The sequence below is a fragment of the Aquarana catesbeiana genome, linkage group LG03 (genome assembly GCF_042186555.1).
Source record: "Aquarana catesbeiana isolate 2022-GZ linkage group LG03, ASM4218655v1, whole genome shotgun sequence".
Lineage (NCBI taxonomy): Eukaryota > Metazoa > Chordata > Amphibia > Anura > Ranidae > Aquarana > Aquarana catesbeiana.
In genome coordinates, this window is record NC_133326.1 from 39,492,201 (window position 1) to 39,517,208 (window position 25,008).

General features: G+C 42.5%; 1 protein-coding gene and 1 pseudogene across 1 annotated transcript; one reads left to right on the forward strand and one right to left on the reverse strand.

Moving 5' to 3' along the window:
• Nucleotides 1-4,018: 4,018 nt before the first annotated feature.
• LOC141131302 (uncharacterized) lies at nucleotides 4,019-10,290 on the reverse strand. The gene is made up of 2 exons (XM_073618430.1): nucleotides 10,114-10,290; nucleotides 4,019-9,889 (listed from the first exon to the last, which is right to left on the reverse strand). The coding sequence occupies exon 2, from the start codon at nucleotides 9,651-9,653 to the stop codon at nucleotides 4,551-4,553; it is 5,103 nt and encodes a 1,700-aa protein (XP_073474531.1). The 5' UTR covers nucleotides 9,654-9,889; nucleotides 10,114-10,290; the 3' UTR covers nucleotides 4,019-4,550.
• A 13,559-nt stretch (nucleotides 10,291-23,849) lies between these two features.
• Nucleotides 23,850-24,486, forward strand: LOC141134426 (large ribosomal subunit protein eL24-like; annotated as a pseudogene).
• The last annotated feature ends 522 nt before the right edge of the window (nucleotides 24,487-25,008 follow it).

Genomic DNA, 25,008 nt, shown 5'->3' on the forward strand with positions numbered 1-25,008 from the left:
ATGCTACATAACAGTAGTAATCAAAAATGATTTTTTTATTCATGAACTGCACTGCCGCTTGAAAATGGCATGATTTTGTCATCTATCTGCTCTCGGTAATTTTCTCCCTCTTTCCTAGTGCTGTGCTGATATTTATCCTGCTTGAAACTGGAAAAGCTTACATAAAATGTATGGCAATTTTAAAGGGAAGCCAAGTTCGAAATAATAGAAGTTTGTAGGTAAAAATGCAAATAGCTACTCACTTCTGAAATGACTTTTTCCAAAGAAAGGACGGCGGTTATTACTCTTATCAGGGTAAGACTTGCCAGTAAATCTCTTATTCTTGTCTGATATATCAATTGGTATAGAGGTTCTGGGCGCTGATAGCTTGTCACCTGTAAATTCTAACACAAAGTTCACAGCACACATGTGAGGAAATGTCTCACCTGCTCCCAGTGCATGCCAAGGTGAGCCTATAGAACAAGGGGTTAGCTTAACCTCTTGCCTACTGGGCACTTTCACCCCTTTCCTGCCCAGGCCAATTTTTAGCTTTCAGTGCTGTCTCACTTTGAAAGACAATTGCGCGGTCATGCAATGCTGTACCCAAACAAAATTTGTGTTATTTTTTTTTTTAGACAGATTAAGCTTTCTTTTGGTGGTACTTCATCCTCCGGAAGGATTTACCTTCTTAATGACCAGGCCATTTATTGTGATACGGCACTGCGTCACTTTAACTGACAATTGTGTGGGCGTGCGATGTTGTACCCAAACAAAATGTATGTCTTTTTTGCCCCACAAATAGAGCTTTCTTTTGGTGGTATTTGATCATCTCTGCGGTTTTTATTTTTTGTGCTATAAACAAAAAAAGACCGACAATTTTGAAAAAAAAAAAAAATATATATATTTTTTTTACTTTTCGCTATAATAAATATCTCCCCAAAAAAGGGGGGATATTTCATCAGTTTATGAGTTTATTTCATCAGTTTAGGCCAATATGTATTTTTCTACATATTTTTGGTAAAAAATATTGCAAAAAGCTTATATTGATTGGTTTGCACAAAAGTTATAGCATCTACAAAATAGGGCAGGGATATGCAATTAGTGTACCTCTAGCTGTTGCAAAACTACAAGTCCCATCATGCCTCTGCCTCTGGGTGTCATGCTTGTGGCTGTCAGAGTCTTGCTATGCCTCATGGGAATTGCAGTTCTGCAACAGCTGGAGGTCCGCTAATTGCATATGCCTGAAAAAGGAGATAGGTTTATGGCATTTCTATTAGTATTTATTTTTTTTACTTGTAATGTCGGTGATCAGCAAATTTTAGTAGGACTGCAACATTGCGGCAGACAGATTAGACACTTTTGACTCTTTTTTTGGACCAGTGACATTTATGCAGCGATTAGTGCTATACAATGCACTGATTTCTGTATAAATGACACTGGCAGGGTAGGGGGGTGATTAATGGGTTAAATGTGTTCCCTGGGAGGTGTTTATAACTGTGGGGGGGAGCGGACTGACAGGGAGTACAGAGAGATCACTGTTCCTGATCACTAGGAACAGCAGACAAGCTCTCTCTCTCTACTCCCCTGACAGAATGGGGATCTGTTTGTTTCTTTTTGTTGGCTCCCTGTGGACCGATCGCGGGTGGCCGGCAGACATCGTGGCCGCTGGCCACGTGCATCAGCACCGGCGCCGTGCCGTGGGCGAGTGCCCACTCTATCTATTGCACGAAGCGACGTACACCTATGGCGATTCGCACAATAGAGCCGACCTGCCACAGTATAATGACAATGGCTGGTCAGCAAGTGGTTAATCATCACTGTGTATTTTATTTTTGCTAAACAAACAAAAAAAGACTGAACATTTTGGGGAAAAAAAGTTTTTATTAGTTTCTGTTATAAAATGTTCTCAAGAAGTATTGTTTCTCTTTCACTGATGTGCGCTGATGAAGCTGCACTGATAGGTGGCACTGATAGGCTGCACTTAAGGGCACTGATAGGCTGCACTGATGGGCACAAATTAGGAGGCCTTGATGAGGCTGCAATAATATGTGACACTGATGGACACTGATAGGTGGTGCTGATGGGCACTGACAGGCATCACTGATGAGCACTGACAGGCATCACTGTTGGACACTGATTGGCAGCACTGATGGGCACTTATTGGCAGCACTGATGGACACTGATTGGCAGCATTGATGGACACTGATTGGCAGCATTTGTGGGCACTGTTGAGGCTGCACTAATCATCAGGACACTGATGATCAATGCCCTAATTATCAATGCAGATGCCCCCTGTGTGGATTTGCCAGTTATCAGCTCTCCCCTCCTCATGCTCTATCTGAGTGAGGAGAGGATTGCGGATAAACGGCAAATCCTGTTTACACTGCGATCAGCTGTGATTGGATACAGCTGGTCACATGGTAAAGAGCAGCCGTGAAGGGCTCTTTACCCTGAATTGTGATCAGCTGTGTCCTTAGGACACAGCAATCACAGATTCCTGCCGATGCATGCCACAGGGGGCGCGGGGGCAGCGCGATCACAGGAGGACGTCTTTAGACGTCCTACCAGCAATGTGAGCCCGCACTGTAACCTTCTTTCGACTATAGCATGAGTGGGAAGAAGTTAAAGTTTAACTTTAACTAGGCTATGGGCATTCAATAATTTGCATACTTTTAACAAGCAGTGAATGAGCTTTAAAACCTCACCAACCCCTTTAGCTGCATGTACTGTGGAGCAGTTCATCAACACAATTAATTCAACCCTCCCAGCAGTGACTTCGCTGACTTTCAGCCTTCTAATCTCTAATACAGATATAATATATCTATATATATTATATCCGGTGGTGAGCTGCTAAGAAAACCCTTGAAAGTCTTGCTTTTAATATTGGGGATGAGTTGCTCTAAAGAGCTTGATACTGCAGAGATCAGTGAGCACTTGTTTTAGAGTTTACCTAATGATTAGTTAGTGATTTTCCAGCCTTCCAGCCTTCTAAACTTTGACAGAAACACAAATCAGGTGCTGAGCTGCTGAGAAAAAACTTGAAAGCCTAAGAGCCCATTCACACAGGGACGACTTGTCAGGCGACCTAGTCGCCTCCCATTCTGTGCTATGGAACTGTTCTAAGGGGAGCGACGCAAGAAAAAGGTTCCTGTACGACTTCGGGGGCGACTTGGGGCGACTTGCATAGACTTCTATACAGAAGTCGTTTTGCAAGTCACCCGGGCAGTCGTTTGCAGGTCGCCTCGCTGAGGCGACCTGCAAGTCGTGTTGCCCCTGTGTGAATGGGGTCTTAGGCTTGGCGTTCCAATCGCTGGCGGAATCACCGCAATTCCGCCCACGATTTGAAATAGCGGCAAATTACGGGACGCCCGTGCGATCCCCATCACTTCCAAATGCTGTGATTCGTCGGGCGATAATCGCGGTAAAATGGTGCAAACAGAATCGCGGGATGCCTGACACCCAAAAGAAATTCTTGTACTTCTTTTGGGTGACAGGCGTCCCGAGATTCTGATTTTACCACGATTGTTGCCCCCGATGAATCGCGGCGATTCCGCCCGTGATTCGGAACGCCAAGATGTGAACAAAGCCTTTGAGAATCAATTGCTTACAGAGCTTGATGCTACAGAGATTATTAAGAGCAGGTTTTAAAGCCCAGTACACACTGGATGCTTTTAAGACTGCTGTTATGGGAATCTGCCTGGATAATAGTATATATATTCATGCATGCATACAGTAGCATACCTCCCAACATTTTGAGATGGGAATGAGGGACACCTACTAGCAAATGTATGTAGGCATAGGACACGCCCCCTGTCACACCCCCTTAAAGGAGAATTATCAAAAAAAAAAAAAAAGGTTAATTAAATCCACAAGGGCTTTTTAGTACCACTACTATTTCTTTATAATGGCTATTAAAATGTACAAATGCAGCAATTTAGAGTTTGGATGAAAGGTTTAGCACTGGGAAACACTTTTTGAAAGGTAAAAAGTGCATTTAATATACAACTATTGTTCTGCCCTCACAATGTGTTCAAAGTACAAGGCTTGGCAGACAGCTAACAGCTTCCCAATAAAGACTCAGGAGGAAGGGCTAATAGTTGTAATCTTTACTGAGAATAAGTTTTTTGTAAAACTGCAAAACACAAATTATAATAATATGCATTAGCATTTAACATTACATCACAAATGCAAATAGTAACAGGCATGCTACAATACTGTTAAGGCACTAGCTAGCACAAATGAGGCCTAGCTGAATGAACTCCCTGACAGAAACATCCTACCAAACAAACAGATGAAATGTAGTTGAATTAGTAGAACATATACTAATTAATTGAAAACTAATGACAGCCTACTTACAGACTTATGCTTCCAAGGCCAGTATTAAGAAATAGTGGAGGTCTTTATCATGCTTCCTTCACTGTAGAAAGATTATCTGCTGGACAGGAAGTGGGTGTAATATACTACACTTCCTGTTAATAATGGATGCCAAATTAAAGCAACAGTACGATCAGTAAATATATACCTTATAATGATCAGAACACTCCCCACCTGGCATAATGAACATTATACCACTATGTTTCATTTTTAAGAAGAAAAACAACTTCAGAGATAGGTCTAAAGTATACCTTAGGGGTGCCCTGTCTCATGACTTTAACTTTGACCTTTCTAACCTTACTATCATTACTAGGTACAGTCTCGACAATGAGTCCAACTGGCCATTCGTTTCGGTGGACCTGAGTGTCTTTTAGTAGGACAACATCTCCGACTTGCAGGTTAGGCTTGTCAGCTTGCCATTTTCTGTGTGACTGGAGCGTCACCAGGTACTCTTGTTTCCATCTATTCCAGAAGATGTCTGCAAGACTCTGAACTTGCTTCCATTGCTTGGTGTAAAGACTACCAGCATTTCTGGACACTGAAACTAAACGTCGAGCGTTCATGATAGCCATGACTTGAGCCATAAGTGTGATGAGAACTTCATGTTGAATACATCTAATGATGATTTTGGCTTGCATAAGATGATTGCTATTACGCTTGTCAGTCGTTGTAGCTCTACAGAAGGATTTGGCTAGGTGAATAAGCTTTCTTATAGCTCGAATGAGTGACTTCCAGCTGGAGAATCTTTCAAACCTGTGTGCGCCAAGGTTACCTCTAGTAGTTATGGTACTAAACGCTGTTACTTGTGCACGTACTTCTTTGTCGTTATCTGGTTCTACAAGTTCAAATGTCTCAAACTGAGTGGTCTCTTCGATTTCTGATCTAGTCAAAAAAGATGGTCCTGAAAACCAGTTGGTGTGCTTAAGGGCAGCCGCTAGAACCGGTCTAGTCCCATGATCGGCTGGATTTTTATCCGTACTGATGTAGTGCCACTGTTCTGGCCGTGTGGACTTTCTGATGCGTATCACTCTGTTTGACACGTACATGTAGAATCTTCTTGAAGCATTGTGAATATATCCTAACACAATCTTGCTGTCTGTGTAAAACATCACTGCATGAATTTCAATGTCAAGTTCTGCAACGATCAAGTCTGCCATCTCCACTGCTAAGACAGCAGCACAAAGCTCCAAACGTGGAACAGTGTGAGCAGGACGTGGAGCTAGTTTGGACTTTCCCATGATAAACCCAGCATAACTTTGTCCTTCAAAGTCCATTACTCTAAGGTAGGCTACAGCTGCTATTGCCATAGTGGATGCGTCTGAGAATACACACAATTCTCTTTGCTTTGTGGCAGACAAAGAAACAGGGACATATGACCTTTGGATGATAAGTTGTTCAAGCTCTATTAATGAGTCCTTCCACAACTTCCACTGCATTTCTTTCTCCTTAGGTAGAGGTGTATCCCATTCACTTTGTTCATGTTCAGTAGTAATTTCTCTCATAAGAGCATTGCCTTGCATGGTTATGGGGGCTACAAATCCTAGGGGGTCGTAAAGGCTGTTGACCGTGGACATGACACCTCTTCTCGTGAATGGCTTCTCTTCTCTGGATACTCTAAATGTAAAGCTGTCGGTTTTGAGATCCCAACTGAGCCCTAAACTTCTTTGAAGGGGCAGTGAATCTGTTCCTAGATCCAGGTCCTTGAGGTCTTTTGCACGGTCCTCTGAGGGAAACGCTTCCATGACTTTGCTGCTATTGGACGCTATTTTGTGTAACCATACGTTAGATTCTGCTAACATCTCTCTTGTTCTTTTCAGGATGTCGATAGCCTCTTCATTGCTGGAGAAAGAAGCGAGTCCATCGTCTACATAAAAATTCCTCATGACAAACTGTTTGGCGTCTGTTCCGTGCTCTTCTTCACCTTCCTGTGCTGCTCGTCTCAGGCTGTAGATAGCTACAGCTGGAGAGGGGCTGTTCCCAAACACATGTTTAACATCTTTGTTAAAGTCATTGTTTTCATACCACAGGAACCTCAGGTAGTCTCTGTGATCTTTGCGGACAAGGAAACAGTAGAACATTTGTTGTACATCTGCTGTTACTGCAACGCGTTCTTTTCGGAACCTGATGAGGACTCCAAGGAGTGTATTATTCAGGTCAGGTCCACTGAGGAGGACATCGTTTAGGGAAAGGCCTTCATACTTTGCACTGGAGTCAAATACTACTCGTATCTGTCCTGGTTTCTGAGGATGATACACTCCAAATATTGGCAAGTACCAACATTCTTGTTTTTCTTCCAATGGTGGTGCTATTTCAGCTTGACCACTGTCGAAGATCTTTTGCATGAAATCATGGAAGTGTTCCTTCATATCTGTCTTTCTGTCTAGAGTGCGTCGCAATGAGGTGAGACGCTTCACTGCTTGTCCTTTGTTGTTAGGAAGGTGACGTCGTGGTGAACGGAAAGGTAGTGGAGCTACCCAGCTGTTTGACTCATCTATAAAGACTTCTCTGTCCATGATCTCAAGGAAGAGGCTATCTTCAACAGATGGTGCTGGTTTGTCATCATCTCGCGTTCTTTCAAACACTTTGCATCCTAGCTCATCTGTATCTTCAGATGAGGTTTTGGCCTCCATGTAACTCTGAACTTTCTGCTGTTGTATTGGGTTGACTAGTCTCTCTTTAATCTGTATCCTGTTGATACAGGGGCTAAGACATGATGTGCGGCCATTTTGCAACATGTTTGTTTTGTAGACATTCACTTTTGCCGGCTTGTGAGCTCCATCCAGACATACATCACCAATGATGACCCATCCAAGGTCAAGATGTTGTGCAAATGGTGCATTGTGTGGCCCATTGTATTGCTCTCTGACCTTGTGCACTCTCAGTATGTCTCTTCCAAGTAGAAGGATAATTGCAGCACCTGGGTCCAGTACTGGAATCTTGTCTGATATTTGCATCAGATGAGGGTAGTAACATGCAATTTCAGGTGTGGGTATCTCTGATCTATCATCTGGTATCATATCACATTCTATGAGAGTGGGCAGAGTCAGCTGCGTTTTCCCATCTAATGACTCGATGATGTAGTTGTTTGCTCTTCTCCCTGATGTCTCCACAACTCCTGAACATGTCTTCAAAGTATACGGAGTTGGACTTCCTCTGTCCCCGAAGAGGTCAAAGAACTCTGTTCTTGCCAAAGATCTGTTACTTTGTTCATCCAAGACTGCATACATTCTGATTGCCTTCTCTCTGAGGCCTGCAGGATACACCTTGACTAAACATATCTTGGAGCATGATCTAGAGCTAAATGTGTTTGTGCAGATCTCAGTGCACTTTGAGGTTATTGCTGGTAATGCACTCTCATTTTGCTCCCCACCATGATCTTCTTGGGTTACCAGATTCTCTGTTTTCCATGGTGCTGGTCCTGGGTGTAAAGCAGACAGATGGTTGTCATTATTGCATTCTTTGCATCGAATTGTCTTCATACAGTCTTTAGCAACATGTTGAGTTGAACCACAGCATCTGAAACAAATGCGCTTGTCCTTAAGATAAGATTTGCGCTCCTCTATTGTCTTGCATCTGAAACTGCGACATTTTCTCAGTGGATGAGGCTTGTTATGTAGTGGACACTGCTTATCTGGGTCCTCAATTTGCATTCCTGAGCTTTTATCCTGGTTGGCCTCAAACTCAGTCGGTACTTCTGTCTTCCGTACAGACACTGTTGCTCTGCGTTCTTTATTGTGCACTGAAGGTTGTTTCTCTGTCTTTACAGAACTGGAGCCTCCCATGTTCAAAAAGGCGAAGCTTGGGTCATTGCGTATTTTAGCTTGATTCACAATGAATTTGGCGAAGAAGGAGAAAGGTGGAAATGCTACCTGATGATCTTCCTTGTATTTTGATGCTTGCGTGATCCATCTTTCTTGTAAGCTGTAAGGAAGCTTCTCGATTACCGGTTTCACTCCACGTGCTGTATCCAAATATGAGAGGCCTGGCAGGTATCCACCAGCCTTTGCCGCCTCCAGCTCTAAAAGTATGTCCCCAAGCTCTCTCAGCTTCTGATTGTCTTTGTTTGTTATTTTTGGATAATTTTCAATTTTCTTCAGAAGTGCATCTTCAATTACTTCAGGTGACCCATAGCAGTCTTCCAATCTCTGCCATAACATTGTAAGCCCTGCTGTCGCATCATGAACATGTACTGACCTGATTCTTTTGGCTTGCTCAGTGGACTCTGGTCCGAGCCATTTGGAGAGTAGATCAAGCTTTTCCCTGTCTTTCATATTTAATTCTTGGGTGCTGCTTAAAAAAGATGACTTCCAGGCCCAATAGTTTTCTGGACGATCATCAAACTTCAGGAGACCAGAGCTCACCATTTCACGGCGTATCAAGTATTTTGTCACATCTGTGACTCCTGCTGCCTCAGGTGGGCATTTTCTGGGAACAAACACAGGGCATGTCTGTGGCTGGTAAGACAGTTGGGATGCTTGGTTAAACCCACTATAGTCGTGTGGTTGTTCTCGTTTACTGCAAGTCTTTCTGCTATAGGCCGGATTTTTATTTTCCCGTGGAGGGATTATGTCACCATTCGTTTGATTTCCTGAAGGACCAACAGATTGGTCTCTGAGTATGTAACTACTTGGCTTGTTATAGTAAAGTTCTGGTTCAGTCTTGTAGCATCGAGCTATGTCAAAGTTGCCTGCTGCTAGCGGGACCCTGGATGATTCTAATGCATCATTAGACTGTTGATCAGTGTCCATGTTTGCGTGCAATTGTACATACTCACAAGTGCGTTGGATTGCACTGAGTGGTGTCATCTGGGTATCTATCACAGAGGGCTCTCTGTACTGTTCTTCGGCAGCTCTCATGAGCACCTCGGCTTCAGCTAAGGCTGCTGAAGCTATTTTTTCTTGCTTTATAATATGTAAAGATGCTTTCACCTCTGCTTTTCTTCTAAGTGCTTCAGCTTTACTTTTAGCTTTAATCATATGATGTTCTTCATCTATGCAGCCCTGTTCTCTTATCATTTCAGCTTCACGTATTGCATAGGAAGCCAGTGCACGCGCGGCTTCTGCTTTTGCATGGGCCCTGGCAGCTGCAGCACTGGTGGATGACAGGTTAGAGCAGCTTGAATGTCTAGAGCTAGTGCGCTTGGACCTGGCAGATTCAGCACTAGCTGATGTCTGATCCGACTGACTAGAGACTCTGGAGCTTGTGCAGCGTGACCTGTTGGTTGGCATATTGTGTATGCTTTCCTCTGCTTGTGTATGCTGAGGGATGACTGGTGTAGTATCCTTGTCTGTGTGCTGCATGATGAAACAGATTACTTCTTTGTAATGTCTGTGGCTGTAGAGGTTAGCTGATGATGAGCAGAGTGAATCCACTCTTCTTTAGATTAGGCCCGCTGTGTTAAAAGTCTTTTTACTGTTCTGCCCTCACAATGTGTTCAAAGTACAAGGCTTGGCAGACAGCTAACAGCTTCCCAATAAAGACTCAGGAGGAAGGGCTAATAGTTGTAATCTTTACTGAGAATAAGTTTTTTGTAAAACTGCAAAACACAAATTATAATAATATGCATTAGCATTTAACATTACATCACAAATGCAAATAGTAACAGGCATGCTACAATACTGTTAAGGCACTAGCTAGCACAAATGAGGCCTAGCTGAATGAACTCCCTGACAGAAACATCCTACCAAACAAACAGATGAAATGTAGTTGAATTAGTAGAACATATACTAATTAATTGAAAACTAATGACAGCCTACTTACAGACTTATGCTTCCAAGGCCAGTATTAAGAAATAGTGGAGGTCTTTATCATGCTTCCTTCACTGTAGAAAGATTATCTGCTGGACAGGAAGTGGGTGTAATATACTACACTTCCTGTTAATAATGGATGCCAAATTAAAGCAACAGTACGATCAGTAAATATATACCTTATAATGATCAGAACAACTATATAGATCAGACCAAAATGAGGGACAAATGAGGAGGAATGAGGGACAGAGGGACATTGCTCCAAATCAGGGACAGTTGGGAGCTATGCAGTAGGCCTTTAGAGGAGTTTGGAGGCAGAGAAAACACCACTGCCAGCACATCCAGGACCAGCAGTGTTTTGGCAAAAAAAAAGCACATGACCACATGAAAATGTGTCCAAATGCACGTTAACACTGTTTCAGTTTTCTGGTAAGAGCTGTGAAATCAGCATTCATTTTTGACCACAGTGATGAGAAAATTTGAAGAAGCAGGATGGAAAACTTTTCTCGAATGAAAACATTTTGACAGTAAATGTGGTTTTGGTATGGCAAAGTCTATTCACACCAAAATCATAGTTAAATACGGCAAGTAAAATAAGTATTGAACATGTCACCATTTTTCTAGGTAAATCTATTTCTAAAGGTTATTGACATGAAATTTGCACCACATGTCGGTAACAACCCATGCAATCCATACATACAAAGAAACCAAAACATATAAGTTCAGAAATTAAGTTATGTGCAATAAAATCATGGAATGGCACAGGGAAAAAGTATTGAATACATGAAGAAGAAAGGGAGGTGCAAAAGGCATGGAAAGCCAGGACACCAGCTGAAATCTATCAGTAATTAGAAAGAAATCCTGCCCCTTGCCAGTGCAAATTAATATCAGCTGGTTCAGTCTCAACTGTGGCCTATCAAAAGGTGTCTCATTGCCAAGGTGTCACTCAAGAAACATCTCATGATGGGTAAAAGCAAACAGCTCTCTCAAGGCCTTCGCAGCCTTATTGTTGCAAAACATACTGATGGCATCGGTTACAGAAGGATTTCAGAATGTTCCAGTGAGCACTGTTGGGGCCATAATCCAGAAGTGGAAAGAACATAATTTCACCATAAACCGGCCATGACCAGGTGCTCCTCACAAGATTTCTGACAAAAGAGTAAAAATTCATTTTTCAAAAGCAATTTTTTTTTTTTTGGAATAAAACAAAACAAAACAAAAAAAACTAAAGTTAGCCCAATTTTTTTGTATAATGTGACAGATGATGTTACACCAAGTAAATAGATATCTCACATGTAACGCTTTAAAATTGCACACACTACTTCAGTACTTAGAAATATCCAAAGACGATGCTTTAAATTTTTTTACAGGTTACATGTTTAGAGTTACAGAGGATGTCTTGTGCTAGAATTATTGGTCTCGCTCTAAAATTCGCAGCAATAACTCACGTGTGATTTGTACGTATGCGTTCACTTCTGCGTGCGAGCACGGGGGCACTTTAATTTTTTTTATTGTTTATTTTATTTTAATTCTTTTTATTTTTACACTTTGAAATGTTTTTCTTTTGATCACTTTTATTTCTATTACAAGGAATGTAAACATCCCTTGTAATAGGAATAGGGCATGGCAGGTCCTCTTTATAGAGAGATGTGGGGTCTATAAGCCCGAGATCAAAAAAAAAAAAAAAAATGATCTGGGCTTTTCCAGCCGAGTACACGGCATTGTTTACTTCCGCCGGGCCAGACGTGATGTTATAACATAGCGCCCAGGCCTTCGAGAGTCATAGAGGCTGCCAGGGACCAACTTCAGACGTAGGTAGATTCCTTCCCTGGCTTGCCGATTGCCGCCTGTAAAAACAATCAAGCGGTCGAACAGCCGCTATGATTATTTTATGGTGTAGGGAATCGCTGGCTGAAAAAGATGATATCTAAATGATGCCTGTAGCTGCAGGCATTATTCAGATATCCCCACTGAAAGCCCAGAATGTCATATAACGTACTGCGGTATGGAAGTGGTTAAACAAATACAAATTGTGCTTTTAGAATCCCTTTAAACTAATGTCCTGCAGGTCATAGTTACATAGTTAGTCTGGCTGAAAAAAGACAAAAGTCCATATAGAAGGGATATATATATATATATATATATATATATATATATATATACCGTATTTATCGGCGTATAACACGCACTTTTTTCCCCTTAAAATCAGGGGAAAGTCGTGGGTGCGTGTTATACGCCGATCCCCGCTATCGCTATGTGAATTTCGGCGATCGCCGCCGACATTCACATAGCGAGTAGTTTGAAATATGGCGCTGCGGAGTTCGGAAGGACTCGGCGGTGCTGTACGAGCGCCGCCGAAATCACAGAGCCGAGATACACATAGTCGAGTGTATTCGGCTCTTTCCGGCGCCGCTCACAGTCACGCCCAGTCCCGCCATTGGACCTGTGTTATGTCCATCATAGGGCGGGACTGGGTGGGACTGTGAGCGGCGCCGGAAAGAGCCGAGAACCCTCGGCTATGTGTATCTCGGCGGCGTTCGTTCACTTCCGCCGGCCCCGAGTCCCTCCGAACTCCGCGGCGCCATATTTAAAAGTACTAGTATGTGTATGGCGGCGGCGGCGGGGACAAGGCTGCAGGGACACTGGGGACAAGGCTGCTCTGTGGACAAGGCTGCTCTGTGGACAAGGCTGCTCTGTGGACAAGGCTGCACTGGGGACAAGGCTGCTCTGTGGACAAGGCTGCACTGGGGACAAGGCTGCACTGGGGACAAGGCTGCTCTGGGGACAAGGCTGCTCTGGGGACAAGGTTGCTCTGGGGACAAGGCTGCACTGGGGACAAGGCTGCACTGACAAGGCTGCACTGACAAGGCTGCACTGGGGCAAAGCTGCACTGACACTGAAAAGGCTGCAATGAAACTAACAAGGCTGCAGATGAACAATGATGAGGCTGCATTGATGGGCATTTTAATGTAAGTTTCTTTTCCTTAAACTTCCCTCCTAAAAGTTTTTTTCCTTAAAATTCTCTCCTAAACTTGGGGTGCGTGTTATACGCCGGCACGTGTTATACGCCGATAAATACGGTATATATATATATATATATATATATATATATATATATATATATATATATATATATACTATCCTATACCCGCAGTTGATCCAGAGGATGGCAAAGAAAAAAAAACAAAACAATAAAGCATGATCCAAATTGCTCCAACAGGGGAAAAAAAATTTCCTTCCCGATCCCCCAAGAGGCAATCGGATATTCCCTGGATCAACTTTACCTATAAATGTTAGTATTCAGTTATATTATGAGTATCTAGGAATAAAGCCAGGACTTTCTTAAAACAATCTACTGAGCTGGCCAGAACCACCTCTGGAGGTAGTCTATTCCACATTTTCACAGCTCTTACTGTGAAGAAACCTTGCCATATTTGAAGATGAAATCTCTTTTCCTCCAGACATAAAGAGTGCCCCCTTGTCTTCAGTGTTGACCGTAAAGTGAATAACTCAACACCAAGTTCACTATATGGACCACTTATGTATTTGTACATGGTGATCATATCTCCCCTTAATCTCCTCTTCTCAAGCGAGAATGAATTCAGTTCCTCTAACCTTTCCTCATAGCTGAGCTTCTCCATGCCTCTTATCAGTTTGGTTGCCCTTCTCTGCACTTTCTCCAGTTCCCCCTGATATCCTTTTTGAGAACTGGTGCCCAAAACTGAACTGCATATTCCAGATGAGGTCTTACTAAAGATTTGTACAGGGGCAAAATGATATCTCTCTCTCTCTCTCTGGAGTCCATACCTGTCTTAATACAAGAAAGGACTTTGCTCGCTTTGGAATCCGCAACTTGGCATTGCATGGTATTATTAAGCTTATGATCTACCAAAGCCCCCAGATCCTTCTTCACTATGAATCCCCCCAGTTGTACTGCCCCTAGTATGTATGATACATGCATACTCTTAGCCCCCAAGTGCATAACTTTGCATTTAACAACATTTATTTTAACTGCAACACCATTGTGTTGACTTGAGTGCATAGTAATGCTCCTTCACGGTGGACAACATACTCATGAATGGTTGAACAGTATGAAATGAATAGTTTTCCTTCCTTATCATGCTAATTATGTATTTAGGGCTGTTCAGTATGTATAAAATATTCACTTTTACAAATCATCAAAAAAATCCGAACAGGCACTGGATGCAAACACACAATTTGTGATAGTAACAGCGCTCATCTCGGCCGTGAATTCCCAGAAGAAGCACATGGACAAGAGACATTGCCGACAGTCTTTACATTGTATCCCAGTCTATGTATGAAATCAGACATCTCCTTACATACAGTATCTTCTATATCAGACACACAGCAGCATACAGTGCATAGGGCACAGAGACAGTGTGAACAGCAATTGTTTTTGGTGCTACTGTATAAAAGTCATACAGATGAGATATTTTTCCAGAAAACACCATCCTAATGAAAAAAAGGTGATCTTAGAACCATAAGTGATTTCTGAGACTTAGCACAGTAAATTGAATGTATTTCTTCGGTAGAAACACAATATAAGGTAATGAGGGTTCCCTGACCACACATCAGCACCATCTACTGGCTACTACAAATATCAGATCTCCAGTTCAATCATGTACAAGACACTAAAGTTAGTTTAAAGCATTATTAAAACCTAAAACAAAAATCATGTCATCTATTGCAGCTTGCCATATCTTAAATGGCTGCATTCGTTTTCTATTTTAACCTCTTTTACCTTTATTTTTACCTGGTGATCCGGCCAGTAAGTAAGTTATTTTTCAACTTAAAAGTAAGAAAAAAATATTTTTTTTTTTTTTCATTTTGGATGGAGCAAGGAAGGTGGGGTTTTAACCCCTGTAAGCACATCTCCCAACTGTCCCTGATTTAGAACAAAGTCCCTCTGTCCCTCATTACTCCTCATTTGTTCCTCATTTTGGTCTGATCTACAGTATCTCACAAAAGTGAGAACACCCCTCACATTTCTATAAATATTTTATTATATATTTTCATGTGACAACACTGAAGAAATTACACTGCTACAATGTAAAGTAGTGAGTGTACAGCTTGTATAACAGTGTAAATTTGCTGTCCCCTCAACACACAGCCATTAATGTCTAAACTGCTGGCAACAAAAGTGAGTACACCCCTAAGTGAAAATGTCCAAATTGGGCCCAAAGTGTCAATATGTTGTGTGGCCACCATTATTTTCCAGCACTGCCTTAATCCTCTTGGGCATGGAGTTCACCAGAGCTTCACAGGTTGCCACCAGAGTCCTCTTCCTCTCCTCCATGACGACATCACAAAGCTGGTGGATGTTAGAGACCGTGCGCACATCCACCTTCCATTTGAGGAACCCCACAGATGCTCAATAGGGTTTAGGTCTGGATACATTCTTGGCCAGTTCATCACCTTTACCCTCAGCTTCTTTAGCAAGGCAGCGGTCGTCTTGGAGGCGTGTCTGGGGTCGTTATCATGTTGGAATACTGCCCTGCGGCCCAGTCTCCGAAGGGAGGGGATCATGCCCTGCTTCACTGTCACAGTGCATTTTGGCATTCATGGTTCCCTCAATGAACTATAGTTCCCCAGTGTCTGCCCCAGACCATGACACTCCCACCACCATGCTTGACTGTAGGCAAGACACACTTGTCTTTGTACTCCTCACCTGGTTGCTGCCACACATGCTTGACACCATCTGAACCAAATAAGTTTATCTTGGTCTCCTCAGACCACAGGACATGGTTCCAGTAATCCATGTCCTTAGTCTGCTTGTCTTCAGCAAACTGTTTTTGGGCTTTCTTGTGCATCATCTTTAGAAGGGGCTTCCTTCTGGGATGACAGCCATGCAGGCCAATTTGATGCAGTGTGCGGCGTATGGTCTGAGCACTGACAGGATGACCCCTCACCCCTTCAACCTCTGCAGCAATGCTGGCAGCACTCATATGTCTATTCCCCAAAGACAATTTCTGTATATGATGCTGAACACGTGCACTCAACTTCTTTGGTCGGCCATGGAGAGGCCTGTTCTGAGTGGAACCTGTCCGGTTAAACCGCTGTATGGTCTTGGTCACCGTGCTGCAGCTCAGTTTCAGGGTCTTGGCAATCTTCTTATAGCCTGGGCCATCTTTATGTAGAGCAACAATTCTTTTTTTCAGATCCTCGAAGAGTTCTCTGCCATGAGGTGCCATGTTGAACTACCAGTGACCAGTATGAGAGAGTGAGAGCGATAACACCAAATTTAACACACCTGCTCCCCATTCACACCTGAGACCTTGTAACACTAACGAGTCACATGACACCGGGGAGGGAAAATGGCTAATTGGGCCCAATTTGGACATTTTTACTTAGGGGTCTACTCACTTTTGTTGCCAGCCGTTTAGACATCAATGGCTGTGTGTTGAGTTATTTTGAGGTGACAGCAAATTTACGCTGTTATACAAGCTGTACACTCACTACTTTACATTGTAGCAAAGTGTCATTTCTTCAGTGTTGTCTCATGAAAAGGTATAATAAAATATTTACAAAAATGTGAGGGGTGTACTTACTTTTGTACTGTATATAGTTGTATCTAAAATGCACTTTTTGTGTTTCAAAAAATGGTTTCCCAGTGCTAAACCTTTCATCCAATTTCTAAATTGCTGCATTTGTAAATTTCAAAAGCCGGTATAATGGAATGGTCGTGGTAAAAAAAAAAAAAATCACTTCTGGGTTTAAAGTGGTTGTAAAGTCAGAAGGTTTTTTTTTATCTTAATGCATTCTATGCATTAAAATAAAAAAGCCTTCTGTGTATAGCAGCCCCCCCCAATACTTACCCGAGCCCTATCTCTGTCCAGCGATGTCCACGAGTGTCTCGGTCGTCCGGGACTCTCCCTCCTGATTGGCTGAGACATAGCAGCAGCGCTATTGGCTCCCACTGCTGTCAATCAAAGTCAGTTAGCCAATTTATTATTATTATTATTATTATACAGGATCTATATAGCACCAACAGTTTATATAGTGCTTTATAATATAAAAGGGAGACAATACAGTTATAATACAATAAAATACAAAAGGATTAAGAGGGCCCTACTCATAAGAGCTTACCATCTAAAAATGAGGAGAGAGAGGGGACGGGGCCGAACCGCAGCTCTGTGTCTGAATGAATACATGGATCTGCAGCTCAGCTCGTGTGAGCCCATAGCAGGCTGCTTGCTGTGGGGGCACTCAACAGGAGGGAGGGGCCAGGAGCACAGAAGAGGGACCCAAGGAGAGGAGCATCAGGGATGCTCTGTGCAAATCCAGTGAAAGAGAGCAGGTAAGTATGACATGATTGTTATTTTTATAGAAGAAAAAACGAAACTTTACAATCATTTTAACTAAATATTGTTTTTGTATAATTTAAGGGGGTATGGCAGGGGGTGTGTCCTATGCCTACATACTTTTGCTAATAGGTGTCCCTCGTTCCCATCTCAGAAAGTTGGGAGGTACGCCTGTAAGTTTTTTTTAAGGCTTTTTTTGGCATCTGTGTCCCATAGAGAAGATTTCCATTTGCATCCTGTCCTATAGTAAAAACAGGAAGCAAGAGAAAATCCCCCCAAATTGAGGGAATCTCAGGTGTCACCAGAACTAGTGTCCCCATTTTAAAAGATCCCCCCCCCCCATCATTACTGTTCTGGTGTCAACCCAAAATTTCTTTCACTGTTGATGACGGCAGTAAACAGGAAAAATAGACCATGTAAGTCTATTACAAAAGGGCATGACATTTTCCCCCGTAAACATCATGGACGAGTTTACGGTCTTCAAGGACATAACGTTGTTCTTGAGGAAAGTCTTCCTGCGTTCATTATATGATCGCACAGATAACACAGCTGTAGCAGCGACTCCTATGGACGTAGAGGATCAAAAAGCACTAGATATACTGAACTCATTACTAGAGGAGAACGAAGGGCCCCTAGAGACATCTATCCCAATAAGAAGACAAGCCAACTTGAGAATTAGGTCTCAGAAAATGCCTCCATTTTTTTCCATGGGTAAATCTGTTCCTGGACATGGTTCAGACTGACCTGGAAAAGGTGGACTGGACTCAAAAATCCCCAGACAACTTGACAGTAGGTGAAAGGAATGCCCGGAATTACTTAAAAAAGAGAAAAAATATAATTATAAAGAAGAGTGATAAGGGTGGAAATGTTGTCCTGTTAAATCAACAAGATTATGAAAAAGAAGTTAAACGCCTACTGAATGATCAAACAACTTACGAAAAATTAGACAGCAACCCTTTCCCAGCTTTAGTACTTGAACTGAATAGAAAATTAATGTAGGCTAGAGATGAAGGCTTGCTGACTAATTGTGAGTTCCAACATCTCCTCGTTCGGGAGTTCAATGTACCGACCTTTTGCATTATCCCCAAGGTTCATAAAAATCAAAAAAATCCCCCAGGCAGACCGATTGTCTCAGCCTGTCAGGGACCCTTGGAAAGAGTGGGCTGGTACTTGGACTCCCTTCTGCAGGACATGGTCAAAAATTTAAAATCCTTTGTCCAGGACACAAGGCATGTACTGGCTAAAATTACTGAACTCAACGCCTGTAAGCAGCCTGAGGGGATATTGCTGGTTAGTATTGATGTGGAGTTACTTTACCCGTCGATACCTCACACCATTGGGATTCATGCAGTTGAGTGATTCCTGGAACTATCGTATCCAGAGTCTGAACCACAGAATGACTTCTTGGTTGAACTGCTGGACTTTACCCTGTCTAATAATTTCTTCCAATTTCTGACATCCTACTACCACCAAATATGTGGTACCTCCATGGGCGCAGCGTGGGCACCGGCCTATGCCTGTCTCCACCTAGGACTCTGGGAGGAGGAGGATGTCTAGCCCTCGTCCATGTACCGCGACCACGTACTCACAAGTTTATAAGGGAACTAAATATGAACCAACGAAATATACGATTAACATACAACTTTGATAAAAAGAAATTGTCCTTTCTGGACCTACAGATCACACTGGAGAAAGGCCAACTCAGCACCTGTACATTCCGAAAGGAAACCGCAGCCAATACGCTGCTGCATGCAACAAGTCACCATCCCCACTGGCTAAAAAATGGGATACCAGTGGGACAGTTCCTACTAATCAAAAGGAACTGTACCGATGCTGCTGACTACAGACGTGAAAGCCTTGACCTCTATGCGAGGTTCCGTGAACGCGGTTACTCGCATAGACAGATCAGGAGGGCCAAAAAGAAAGTAGCTATGAAAGACCGAGAAAGTTTGTTGCGCACTGAACCTGCCACTGATGTGCCACTCACAGAGACAAATGATCCAGTGTGGATCATAACTGCATTTGGACCCCAGTGGAATAAGGTTCCCTCTATTCTTGAGAAACTTTGGGGGATTCTGATTAATGCTCCTGAACTTGCTAGAATAGTTGGTACTTCCTCGAAGCTAGTTGTCCAAAGAGCCTAGCCTGGGTGACATGCTGATTAAATCTGAATTTGTCAAGGAGCCAAACCATACATGGCTGTCTGAGTACCCCTGCTCAAAGGGCATGTTCCCCTGTGATAAATGCCAGGTTTGCCCCTTTGTCCATAGAACCTCCAGATTCACAGATGCGTTGGGTGAGAAAACCTTTGAGATACTTGATCTCATTAACTGCTCAACCTCATGAGTTATCTATTTGATAACTTGCCCCTGTCCTAAAATATATGTAGGAAAAACAAAGAGACCATTGAAAATACATATAGGTGAGCAATTACGTGAAATCAATGCTAAGGGAAAGATCCCAGAAAAAACACTGGCAAAACATTTCTTGTTGCGTCATGGGGGCAGCTCTGAGGGACTAACAGTAAAGGGGATCTATGCTCTAAAACTACCCACCAGACGAGGTGACTTCGACCGCAAACGTCTCCAAAAGGAGAAGTGGTGGGTATATAAGTTGAAGTCCCTTGTTCCGGTGGGGTTAAACTTACAGATTTTCCTGGAGACCTAACCATGGTACATTACATTTTATCTTTTCATCTCTTTATCTCTACTTTCTCGTTTAAAGGAATCAGAAGGCTTTCTCTAGATCAACCGATTCCTCTGTATTTAATATAACAGCTTGCATTATCCATGGGCGAATGCCCTGATACTAGCTAGGTCCATCTGTTTGTTGACGTCCACACGTCATTGCATGCTTTCTGTCCCGTTTCTATTAACTCCTCATTGTGGATCTTTTATTCTCCTCCTCTTTTCACTTCTCTCACCTCCATTTACCCCCATGTGTCTATACAATATATAAGAGCTCACTCTACAAGCATGAGAGATACTATCTCACCCATGTTTTTGATTGTGAAATGAACTATTGAAATTGAAATGAATAATATATGATGATCAGCCAAGCGGACAATCAGCTTTTATCAACAGGACTCTGTCCCTTCTAGTCACTAAAATCTCATTGGCGGCTACCACCGGAAAATCCATGATAAGAACGGGGTGTGGAAGCCCATCCATTGAACGTCCGAGATGAAGCTACGCCATTAGCCACGGCGAAACGCATTGACATCACAACGCTGCCCAGACGGACGTTACAGGCATGGAGGAGTGTGTGATCTGAGAAGCAAGAGCGGAGAGAGTACGAACGACGTGGCATATCTATACAGATAGAACAACAGGATCCAAGCATGCACTAGTTGCCGCAGCAAGAGGATATGCATATAATTCATTCCCTTTCCTCTGCATATTGCCGCACACTACAGGAGCGGCAAGGGATCCACCGCACATAGGAGCCGTGGAACGCCACACTTGGTGCAGCTCCCGAACAGGGCGGTAATGTACTGCTATATAGGCTAACACTAATTTACCCATAAATACACACATATACTGTATATACATACATACATACACACATAAATACATACATAGATACATACATACATACCCTCTACAACTCTTATAACTTACCCATTATATAAATATAACATGTATATATGACTCTAAATATCTGAGAGATTCTCCACAATTTCCCATCTTTCATTTAGTGTTAAATAATTATTGAAACCACCATTTGTAGTATATCCTACTACCCTGTGTGATAATCTTACAAACTTCCATCTATTAGTTTCCAAGTACTTTATTATTCCCCTCCAACTTGAAGAGAAAAAAAAAAGGGAGTCTCATTTATGTGCTACACCCTAAGATCAAACTTAGAGTGTCTAACCGTTTACCACTGAGTTTAAAAAAAAGTATCTGGGCATCCCCTATGTTGAAAAACATATGTTCTACTTGCAAAACTTAATTTACTGATTTTACCCACAAAGAGTAGGTTGGGGAGCCATAGAGATCCATTTCTGTGCTATCAACTTCCGCGCTATATACAACAATCAAATAATTGCCGTATACATCTGAGGGGTATAAAACTCTCCATCCAGTCACCCCAATACTCAATACACATATCTTGGGTCCAACATGACATTAATTCTGAACTATACATTAACCCTGTGGTGGGATGAACCAGAACTTGCAGCAGACTTGCAGAATGTTTGCAAAGAAAGTTAATCTGGAGTCATGCAATGCGGACTTGCTGCACTTGTGCAACAAAATTATGAAGCCCGGCAAGTCTAGCAATAGCATAGGAAGTCATTTTCAAAATTGCAGCACAATTGTTTGCTATCTGGGCTGTTACAATGAAGATCATTGTAACAGCAACGTTTTCAACTGTCATAAATGGATTGACCATTTATGACAGCTGTGATCACTAGTGATCTGTGATTCCAGACACTCAGGACGGCTCACAGACATCGATGTAAGTCACTTCCGGTTCGGTAGAGCGGGGAGGTGCGTGTGTTCTGAGCATGCGTGCTCCTACATCAGGCTATGCTCCTCCCCGCTCTCTCTGCAACCGGAAGTGACGTACACCACTGTCTGTGAGCTGTCTTGAGTGTCTGGAAGCGCTGGTAACCACCGGCGTCCCTGGACCCATCAGCTGCCTCTTCACCAGTGAGAAGATTGTCTTTCCCACGAGCAGATGAACCACATTATTAATCCCACATGCGCTGACATCTCATACATCTTGTGAGTTACCAATTGTCTTTTATGGATTAAAATGTCTTAATAATGTTGCTGCTTTCCTTCTGTCTTTGCCTTCCACAGAGTTACTTCTTGCCTGTCATGAGCTGGCAGCTGTCCACAGTCAGCTTATCTAAGAACACTTCAACTGTCCTTGTGCCATAAATATACAGCTCCACGTGAACTCGATGTGAAAGAGAGTTCTTATTATCCACTCTCTTTTTATCCAGCTGATCGAGCACACATGATCAAATGTACTTTTAAGTGATCTGTGATTGGCTACAGCTAATCACATGGTACAGGGTGTTGTGATTGGCCCAGGTACCATGTGATAGCTGTGGGTAAATCACAGCATAAGCAACACAGCTATTACAAAAGAATTTATGCATAACAGCTTTGTTGACATTGTAAGCACATGATCACCAGTCCACAAGTACCAGGATCCATAATCAATTGTGTCCAGCGAACACAGTGGTCGTGGGGGTGGGGGCATGACCAGGTGCAGGAACATGACGTACAGGTACGTGATTTTGCCTCCAAGTGCCGACCTGCTTGCAGTATATGTACTGTGGCAGGTCGGCAAGTGATTATTGGATTGGACAGTCCTTTTGGTATCCCAAAGTTTTGATTGTTTATTACTCCATAAACTGACCTCTTTATGTTTGTTTGTATCCGAGCCATATCAGCATTGTGATGCATCTTACTCTGAAATTTTTTTATTTGGAAACTTCTAATAAAACTTATAGCAATAAAAAAAGAAAAAAAAAAGAAAAAAAAACATATTTTTTAGAGTTGTTGGGGGTCCACATGTTGCCCTGGGCAAATTGGCCCCAGCCTATGGGATATTAGTAAACATCTTACTATTATTATTATTAGTATTATTATTATTAACATTATTATCCTCATTATTATTACTATCATTAATAGTAGTATTTTTCAGGTCGGAATACCATATAGATTATACCAGTATGATAGGATATTGAATTCATCTGTTTATGTATTGGAATGTTTATAATATAAATAGTTCCCCTAGTTATTCTGAGAGTCTCAGGGCAAATTACAGTGTGAGATTGTTACTATACGCAATCAAATCCATCTAATTAGACATTACATAAATATGGCTTTTATCTCAGTGGGGGGAATCTCTTTCCAGGAAAGGCAGACAAATTCATATATTTTTATTAAAGAAATTCCATTTGACACATTTGTACCAATCCGATGACATACATAAACAATTTTCTGTGAGGGTTTAAGTGAAAATTTATCTGGGTTCCCAAAGGAGAACATACTGCTAGTAATAGCATATAGATAACACAGAATTACCAGCATTGTAGAAGGGAGGATTGGCTTACAAATACATCTATAAACATAATTTCCGTCATCCTATTTTTCTCTTTTGTTTCTGAAAAGAATAAATTACCCATACCGCTATGAAAGTCAGTATATTTTATATAATGTCAGCTCAGCCTGTTGTTCTATGATGGTTACCACTTTTGTGATAAACAAATCAAAAATCACTCATTTGATTTATTTTTCACATCTGAAATGGCCATATTAGAATCACAAGGCAATTTCAGGAAAGTATACCTGTGGGTGGGTGCAGCGCGGTGAGGTGTCAATAGCACACACAATCTAGGTGCAAATATTGCAACTTGTATTGAAGTAAAGGCAAAACACCCTCCTGGCAAGTCTATATATAAGACATTACCCACAATCCTCTCTTCCTCTTTGCCATTTTAGCCAGTGCCATGAAGGTCGAGCTGTGCAGCTTCAGCGGTTATAAGATCTACCTGGGCCATGGCCGGCGGTTTGCCAGGACTGACGGCAAGGTATTCCGGTTCCTGAATGCAAAATATGATCTGCCTTCCTTTCCAAGAGGAACCCTCGGCAAATCAACTGGACTGTTCTGTACAGGCGAAAACACAAGAAAGGGCAGTCAGAAGAAGTCCAGAAAAGGCGTACATGCCGTGCAATGAAGGTCCAGAGGGCTATTACATGTGCTTCTCTGGCTGAAATTATGGGCAAGGAACCAAAAGTCAGAAGTGCTAAAGTCTCAGAGGGAACAAGCAATTAGGGTTGCCAAAGAGGCAAAAAAGGCTAAGCAGGTTACCAAAAAGGCTGTTCCTGCTAAGGCTCCAGCAAAGGCTGCACTCAAGCAGAAGATTGCCAAGCCAGGAAAAATGCAGGCTCCCCGTGTTGGAGGAAAACACTAAGCAACATGTTCCTACCGGATGTATTAATAAATTATTATTTTGTAGTAAAAGCAAAATAATTCACAATAAACCTGGTGGGATAAGGACCAACTGGGAACACTCACAGATGCCAACAGCATGTAGTGAAGCAGGTATTGAACGGATAGCGTCTGTCTGGAGGGGCAATTCCGTGCCCAAACGGGAAGGTGTCCAGGGACGTTGCAGAGCCCTAAGCTTTCCCTACTTATCTGGAACCTTTCCCTGCCATTAATTATTGTCCTGACACTGTCACACCTAATATGGCTGCCAGAGTCACATGAGCAGCCAGCATCCTATCGGATCGCTGCCCCAGTGACTCAAGAAACCACTGAGGAACCATGTTCCTCTTGACTTCCTCTCCTCCTGCACTGCCACTGCGGTTGAGCGCCACCTGCAGTGGAGACAACAAATTGCACCTGCCTACATACCTATCGCTAGTGCAAATTGCTGAAAAATGCACAGTAATCTGGAAAACAGAGAGTGCAGAGGCTTAGCCCAAATAGCAAGTTTAGGGGAGGCACAAGGAATTAAGAGTTCAGAAATAAACTGCATATTAATATTGACCAAGAGTCCAGGCAAGGAGCAATCTAGAGCTTCATGTTCAAAGGAAGAGCCATCACCAGGCACAGAA

Bases quoted from the DNA above. Each gene is read 5' to 3' on its own strand.
- LOC141131302 (XM_073618430.1), bottom strand. From the start codon at position 9,653: ATGCAGCACACAGACAAGGATACTACACCAGTCATCCCTCAGCATACA.